This window comes from Triticum aestivum, chromosome 3B, assembly GCF_018294505.1.
Source record: "Triticum aestivum cultivar Chinese Spring chromosome 3B, IWGSC CS RefSeq v2.1, whole genome shotgun sequence".
NCBI classification, from domain to species: Eukaryota; Viridiplantae; Streptophyta; class Magnoliopsida; order Poales; family Poaceae; genus Triticum; species Triticum aestivum.
In genome coordinates this window covers 32037455-32046576 of record NC_057801.1, presented here as the reverse complement: position 1 = coordinate 32046576, position 9122 = coordinate 32037455, and the positions used below count along the sequence as shown (strand labels likewise).

At 44.1% G+C, this 9122-nt stretch overlaps 1 protein-coding gene across 1 annotated transcript; it reads right to left on the bottom strand.

Annotated features, from left to right (window-relative positions):
* Nucleotides 1-7645: 7645 nt before the first annotated feature.
* LOC123064554 (expansin-A24-like) lies at nucleotides 7646-8653 on the bottom strand. The gene is made up of 3 exons (XM_044488014.1): nucleotides 8494-8653; nucleotides 8051-8375; nucleotides 7646-7955 (listed from the first exon to the last, which is right to left on the bottom strand). The coding sequence occupies exons 1-3, from the start codon at nucleotides 8651-8653 to the stop codon at nucleotides 7646-7648; spliced, it is 795 nt and encodes a 264-aa protein (XP_044343949.1).
* Nucleotides 8654-9122: the final 469 nt, after the last annotated feature.

Here is a 9122-nt window from a genome sequence, read left to right as displayed (position 1 = left end):
TACAAATGGTTAGTTTTTTTGCTGGAACCGGCTGGGAAAACGCTGCTACTGGCGGTGGAGATGGTGGTCTCTGGTGCTGCAAGCGATGAATTTTTTGTCGGAACTGGCCGGCGAAAGAGTTGCATGCACACATGAGCAGTACTGCTAGAACTGGACAACGATACATGTCCTTTTGCTACAAGCGGTTCTATGTTTTGCTACAACCCGCAAAACATTTTCTGGATCCAGTTACATTCTTAGAACTAAAAGGAAGTCACAAAGTGATTAGCTACTAGCCAATGACTCACAAAGAAAAGAAGCATCGAACACAAAACTTCAAGAGAGTCATAGCTTAAACACTAACTCAAGAAAATTAACGTCGCCCACGCTAGGATGAAATAGTTCACACCAAATAGATAGTGCTTTTGTAGGTGTGTGTGTGGGTGGGTTGACGGGGGCAGGGAGTTGCTCAGTGACCAACACCAGCTTGGAAGATGCCAGTGACTCGGGTGAGGATGGGCAAAAGTTTCGCCTTTGGTTTATGATTATTTTTTTGACCCTACGTAGATGGCCGAAATTTGGCTATTTCACAATTTTCAGAAATATCTTAGACGGAATAGGAAAACCAAAATTTGAATTTTGGAACAAAATAGGACAGAAAATTTCCCATTTTTTTAAATCAAGCGGAACAAAAGTTAACGTTCCTACGTAACCCACACAAATTAGTACAAGACTTACAGTCCACAACCATCACACATTAGCTCAAAGTTTAGACAACCAAGTACAACCAACAATCTTTCAATTTGAATTTCTTGGCCGACAACGACATTACCTGGCCGAGGCGAGATATCCAAAATTTGGCGGAAATTTAATTTTCTTAACCGACATTTACGAGGGCCATGCGAGATGGGCTGACAGCGGTCTATGGGCCTCATGCCATAGACGGTGCTCATTCTTGTGTCTAGGGCCCATTTATGGCGCTAGACCCGGTGCTTGCTTGCAGCCTCTTCGCCTACAAGTTTTTCAACAACTCGTCGCGAACCTTGACATGTTCCGAGCACATGGCGGAGCCGGATTGTGCTGGCTTGCCACAATTCCAGTTACGAGCATTGCACCGCCGCTCTGTTGGCATTATCAAGGGCTCAGCTTTAACATCTAGTTCTTCAACTTCTGCCTCCGGCCATTCTCCAACACTTTCCCCGTCTGGCTCTTCATCAGTACTGCCATATCAAAGCAGAAGTGCACACTCATTTATAGTCCCAAAACACCACATGTTTGTAGTGCAAAGTAAATACATACAAAACATATAATCATATGATGTTGCTAGCAAAATACGACCTAGACTATGAGCTTTAAATTTATTTGTTTCTCATAAAATACAAAAATGTCAGAATAAAATTATACTACTTCGACTTCAAATTTTTAAAATCGTATACCAATATTTTGAAAATTTATCATAAAATCTTGCCCGAAGAGAGAGAAAAAAATCCAACCATGCTGCACTCGATGGATACAATTATTGACCCATTTATACTTTGTCCTGTCCATATACGCTTGCAAAATAAAAGGTTCAATTATGCAATCGAGTCACCAATCGTTTAGGTAAAACAAGGAAAATAAATACTTCAAGTATGTAATGTAAAACTTACATATATTTCTTTCTTTTTGTGAATATATTTATGTCTTTCTCATCCTTTTATCTAAATCATTTCTTTCTTAATCGTCCCCGTGTGCTTTATTACGTGTTTAACCCTTTCACAAGAACTCCAACCGGTTAAGCTGACCCCTCATGTGAATAACGGCCAAGCATTTTGGGGTATTTCACAAATTTATAATTTGGTAGATTGTTGGATTAACAATATATTTATGCATATATGTTTTGACCAATTTTGTTAGCTCAGAAGACGAGCTCTTGAATGTATATTTTTTTCTCGTAGTGGTATAGTTAGTTTTGTGCACATATTGCATTACACACTGTGTAAAATACAAATCAACAAGTATAAATGTAAAATACATTTTTAGCGGTAAATGTAAAATACATTTAAATTCTATTTTTTTAAATGTAAAATACATTGAAATCAACGCCCAGCATCAGGATTGTTCTGTGGGAAAACAAATTCACTTTGAATTAGCGTTTATGGGAAAATAAAATTTGCTTCCTTTTGTATGGCTGGAAACATGAGGGGTCGGACTTGTTTCTACTCTGCCGTGGAATATAAGGTGAATTTTATGGAAAATACTGGAAGGGTGGGAGCAAGAGACAAACACATTCGCACGTGAGTGCACTGTATGAGCAATGGGTCCTATACTCCCCCATATGTCACGCAACGGGTCCTATGGGTAGAGGAGTAGAAGTATAGATACCTGTCCTGTGGGTCCTTCACCATATGGTCGTCCATAGCTACATTGTTCACGTACACGGACGCCTGACAGGAAGACACGGCGAATAAAATTTAAATTCCGGCCAGCCAAATCAACAGATCAACCAACAAATATGGCCGGATCTTGGAAAATAGGAATCAGCGCAAAAATACGGAGTATACATGTATTTTACCTTGATATTGTTGGACGAGCCAACTGAAGAAACTAGAGATTGGACGGCAAGGTCTTCCTCGTCCGCCATATCAAACTCCTCTTCGAAGCCGACGGCTTCTGCCAGCATCAGCAGCGACGCTGCCGCTTCTTCTTCGGCGCTCTGCCAAGGAGTTGCTGAGCCTGGTATTTCTACGGTGGCCGGGAAGGTGGACGGCCGAGAAGCAGGGTTGCTCGGGTTCATCTCTGCAGTGGTGTAGTTCGACTAGAGGAGAGAGACGGCAGGAGAAAAATGGGTGAGAAGGGTTATGGGAATCTGGAAAGAACAATGGGCCAGGCAGTATTTATTTATCATGGTGTATACAGCGCTAGATTTGTAGATCAGGCTGTCATTATTAGAGAAGATTGGCAGCATTTAACTAAATTGATTATGGATCCTGGACATGGTCAAAAGTATCCTTAAGTACCTAAAGAGGAGTAAGGAAATGTTTCTCGTTTATGGAGGTGACAAAGAACTCGTAGTAAAGGGTTACATTTATGCAAGCTTCAACACTGATCCAGATGACTCGAATTCTGAAACTGAATACATATTTATTTTGAATGGTGAAGCTGTGAGTTGGAGTAGCTCCAAGAAAAGTGTGGTAGCAACATCTACATATGAAGCAGAATACATACTTGCTTCGAAAGCAGAATAGGAACGAGTGGTACCTAGTGCACTGGATCCAATGACTATCAATTGTGACAACACTGGTGCCATAGTCATTGCCAAGGAACCAAGGTTTCACAAGAAAACTACGCACATCAAACACCACTTCAACTCCATATATGATTCCATCAACATAGAACTTTGCAAACTAGATACAGATCTGAATGTTGCAAACCCATTGACTAAACCTCTTTCACGAGCAAAACATGATGAGCACCAGAACTCTAAGGGTGTTAGATTCATTACTATGTAAATTCGATTATTGACTCTAGTGGAAGTGGGATACTATTGGAAATATGCCCTAGAGACAATGATAAAGATGTTATTATCATATTTTCTTGTTCATGATAAATGTTTATTATCCATGATATAATTGTATTGACCGAAAACTCAGATACATGTGTAGATACATAAACAACACCGTGTCCCTAGTGAGGCTCTACTGGACTAGCTTGTTGATCAAACATGGTTAAGGTTTCCTAACCATCGATATGAGTTATCATTTGATAATGGGATCACATCATTAGCAGGATAAATTGATGGACAGACCCAACTGTAAGCTTAGCATTAGATCGTGTCACTTAGTTTATTTGCTATAGATTTCTTCATGTCAAGTATCTGCCCATAGACCATGAGATCATGCCACTCCTGAATACTGGAAGAATGCCTTATGGGTTAACAAACGTCATTTCATAATTGGGTGATCATAAAGGTGCTCTACAGGTATCTCAGAGAGTGTTTGGTGGGTTGCACGGATCGGATTTGTTGCTCTGTGTTAGGGAGAATATCTCTAGGCCCTTTAGTTAATACAACATCGTGAATAGCTTGGAAGCAGGTGACCAATGAGTTTGGTCACGGGGATCTTGTATTATGGAATGAGTAAAGAGACTTGCCGATAACGAGATTCAATTAGGTATGGAGATACTGGCGATCAAATCTCGGACTAGTAACATATCACTGGATAAAGGGAATTATATACGAGATTAACTTAATCCTCGACATCGTGGTTCAATCGATAAAGATTTTTGTTGAATATGTAGGACTCAATATGGTATCTAGGTCCTGCTATTGATTATTGATCGAAGAGGAGCCTCGGTCATGTCTACATGTTGTCGAACCCATTGGATCACACACTTAACATTCAGTGATGTTAGGGTAGTATTGAGATCTTCATATGGTGAAGTACGAAGGTAGTTTGGAGTCTCGGATTGGATCTGGGACATCATGAGGATCTCTGGAGTGGTTCGGAGGTATATATATGGGAAGTCATTTTTAGGGTACCGGGAAATTTCTGGGATATGTCGGCATCATAGTGGGATCACGGCATGGCTCCGGGGGACCACCAGTGGGTCCCACCACTCCCAGAGGCCAGTACGGGTTGAGGGGAGGCGCCCTGGCCTAACGCACCAGCCCCCCTTGGGCCCATGCAACTAAGGGGGGAAACCCTAAGAGGGGGGATGCCTCCACCTGACTTGGGAGGCACTCCTCCCCTAGGCCGCCGCCCCCCTCCTTGGAGGAGAGTCTAGGGTTGCCCCCCCTCCCTCACCCCTATATATAGTGGGGAGGCGCATGGGGGCAGCACCCTTTCACCCTTGGCCGCTGTCTCTCACAACTTCTCCCACCTCCTCTCCAGTACGCGGTTGGCGAAGCCCTGTCGGATTTCCGCTGCCACCAGCACCACCACCACGCCGTCGTGCTGGTTCAGATGTCATCTACCTCTTCTCTCTTGCATGATTGATCAAGGAGGAGACGTCACAAAGTTGTACGTGTGCATATCTTGAAGGTGTCGGTCGTGCAGTGCTTGGATTGGGACGCGAGTATGACTACGCTAATCACAATCTCTAGATCGTTAATGCTTTCGGTCTACAACGTATGTAGACACTCCACCTCTCATTGCTAGCATCTCCATATAATAGATCTTGAGTGGTTCGTAGGAAACTTTTTAATTTCCGTGCAACGTTCCCCATCACTCTTGACATCCATGGACTTGATCGAGCCTGCTGCACCAACGTTGCTCACAAGCACAAGACTGAAGTAATCACGACCATTGATCTGAACCTCACTCCACCCTGCTTAATGCACGGAACTCTGCATGTGTATGGCAGTTGCATAGAAAAAGTTAAAGTTATATACTCCTCCGGTGACCTCGATCTAATTTTTGAACTTATAAGAGGCGCATATATACCTCTGGTACATGACAGGGATGATGCCACCTCTATAAACACCGACTTCTCCCAAGATGGCTGGGCCATGTTGAAGTGTGGCCGTCGCGGGTTGCATCAGCCACCATTGTCATTGGGGAGGGCAGAAGTTTGTGGTCGTGGTGGGTTGCACCAGCCACCATTGTCATTGGGGAGGGCATCATTTGGCTAGTAGAAGATTGTGGCTGTGACAGTGACCGTCACACCGGGCTTGCAAAACAACGGGTCTGTGCATTCGCGGTCGCATGCGATCTTGTAACACTGCCCGCATGCAGCGTCGTCATTGAACAACACGGTGCTTAGAAAGTGAAACATGGAACGGTATATTCTTTTCAAGTAGTAAAGATAGAGATAACATATTTCATGTCCCTCATGCTTCCAAGAGTCTTCTTTCCACTTATAAAAGAATTGTGAGGAAAACTTCTGATCTATTCATCCACTATCAAGGTAGTACAAAGAACACCAGAAGTAAAAAAATACATCCAGGTCCATAGGCCACCTAGTTATGACTATAAGCACTGAAGTGAGCCAAGGATGCGACCTTGTCATTGCCCCTCCCTCATTGGAGCCGGACAAACCTTGTTGTAGTAGATAGTCAGGAAGTCGTCGTGTTAAGGCCCCATGGGACCAGCGCACCAGAACAACGATTATCGTATGCGTAGATTGGAAGGGTCCAACTTGCAGACACACGAACAAATAGGAACAAAGACCAGATCCACCGAAGACAAACGCCGACCAAATCCCATGAGATGCGCCAGAGACAAACCTGCACACACCCTCCGATGATTCTAGAAGCACCACCGGGATGGGGACTAGGCGGGGAGAACCTTCTTCAATCTTCATAGAGCCGCCGCCATGTCTCTCTAAGCAGGACACAAACCCTAAAAAAACTCAAAAAATCATGTAAAAACAAACCGCTCCCGCTGGCAAGGGCCGAGATGCACGATGCTTCCATGGCCCTAAAACAACATGAGACATGGTAGATCAGTGGCAGCGCTAACGGGAGGCACAAGAAACCCTAAACGGTTGGGGTGCCCTTGGGTACAGTGAAGGGTTGTTGACATTTGTCTAACATTGTTTCTTTACACTTATCAACAAATGAAAGATAATCATGCGTACCTTGAAATTTAGCTGAATTCTTTCCTGTTAAGGATCAGAAAATTGAGACATAATTCTACGTGCTAGGAGTAGGCGGGGTCTTTTTCCATTTGCTGGTCGATCAAGAGTCAAGGAACAACAAGTACTAGTGATGATCAAACCATCTGCCACATGGTGGCATAGGTATCCAGGTCACGCCTCCCTGCCGGTGGTCTAGAAAATCCTTCGAGATCATAGTCTTCTAGTGTCGAATTAAAGACATCACCTTGTTTGTTATGTGTGTCGGCCGAGTAGTGAGTAGGAAACTCCTTCAGAGATTATTTTCTCGGATGTATGGGACCCGTGCCTATTTCAATTTGTAGACAAGAATATCATGTCTGTTTTATTGATGATTTTACCAGATTCGGTTCAATCTATCTCCTTATAAATAAATCCGATGTTTTCAAAAATTTCATCTCTTTCAACAACATGTTAACTATTTATTTGATAGGAAAATTAACACAGAACAAACAGATTGGGGAGGTGAATATTAAAAATTAAATCTGTTTTTGAGCATATAGGCATCTCCCATCATGTTTTGTGCCCTAATGCACATGATCAGAACGGACCCGCTGAAAATATATCATGGAGGTTGGCCTCTCCCTTCTTTCCCATGCATCTATGCCCCTCAAGTTTTTGGATGAGCCATTCCGTACTGATGTCTACCGTATTAATCGTGTTCATAGTCATGTTATTCATAACCAGACGCCCTTAGAACACATTGTTGGCACTAGAATCAACAACTCATTTCTTAGAATTTTCAGCTGTGCAGTTTTGCCCAATTTGCGACCATTCAACAACACAAACTTGAGTTTCTATTCGAATAGTGTGTCTTTCTTATAAGCGTGAGTTACCATGCATAGCACTAGAATGACATAATCTATTCACAGAATGCATCACAGAAGTGAATTTGAAGTATACACAATTGATGGAATGAACATGGTCTTAGATACTCCAGACGAATTACAGAGTGAGTATGAACAAATTGAATTGTAAAATTAAATCAGTGATACAAGCAGCACACAATTACACAACTTGCATTTTATGCAGCGTAATTACCACAAATCCATGACTCGGCAGACATTGCTCACTAGAATTGTAATTTGCTAGCAAATGATTGCCCAAAGTTCCATCCCTTTGGCACAACATCATTGAACACAAGTGTGTGTCCATCACTATTGGTTAGTCTGAAGGAGAGCATCTTGCCAGTGAGGTTCGCAAGCGAGTGCCAGTTAGCACCCCAATTGCGTGCCATAGGTATCCACTCGTCAGAATCAGAGGTCTTGACATCCATGGACTCGATCGAGCCAGCTGCAGCAACATTGCTCACAAGCACAAGATTGAAATACTCGTGACCATTGATTATGAACCTCACGCCACCCCGCTTCACGCACGGAACTCTGCATGTGTGTGGCAGTGACATAGAAAAAAGATAAGTTATGTGGCTCCGATGACTCTGAACTAACTTTTGAACTTGTAAGAAGTGCATATATACCTTTGGTACATGACGGGGATGATGCCACCTTTATAAACACCGATCTTCTCCCAGGCCGGCTGGGCCATGTCGAAATGCGGCCGCGGTGGGTTGCACCAGCCGCCGTTGTCATTGGGGAGGACGTCGTTGGGCGGGCAGAAGTTCTTGGCCGTGACGGTGACCGTCACACCAGGCTTGCAAAACAACGGATCCGCGTGCTTTCGGTCGCATGCGAGCTTGTAGCACTGCCCACACGCGGCGCCGTCATTGAACAACACGGTGCTCAGAGCCGCCGTGCGTGTCCCGTACCCTTCAGAGAAGAGGTTACCAGACCCGCACGTGCCACCTGCAATATGCAATATATAGAACCCATCGCAAGTGTTAATACACAGAAGAACAAGATCAACCGGGTATGCACGCAGTAGATGGATGTACATGCGTGAGTTGAATGATTAGTTGATTACCCATTGTGTCAGAGGCGTCAGCGCCGCCGTAGAACGTCACATGCGCCTTCTGCCAGACGAAGGGTTGCATGGATGGCGTGGTCGGGTTGTCCGCGGCCACAGAGAGCACACAGCCGATCGCCGCCAGCAGCATCCCTGAAACAAATCGAGCTGGAGCCATATCGGCCGCTAGCTCTTGAAGTTTGATGAACTTGTGGCCTAAATCAATGGAAGCGTTTGTTCGTGTGTCTATATTGATCTGTTGCTGACGGTTGTGAGCTGCTGTGGTGTTCAAACGATCGTTTGTTTACATAGTGTTCACTGCGGTCGATTCGTACGTATGTCGCTGGAGGATTTAGCAAGGCCACCCTGATTGGTTCAATGAAGCACGTAGCGTGCAAAAGTGACTGGCCGTGCAGCCGAGCCATGGCTTGCGTGGCAATCAAGAGATATATGTATAGTATGCATGTAGGCGCAGACCCGTCCCTTGAATCGTACGACGAGTGTTCATGTCCTGCATCTGGTCCTCAACGTCGGCGGCGCAGATCGGCGTGTGATAATTAGGTCGTGAAGAAACCTTGAGTTGTCAGTAAGGCACATCGACAGATGCTTTCAATCCGTATCCGTCCATTTTTATTCATGGTCGTGAA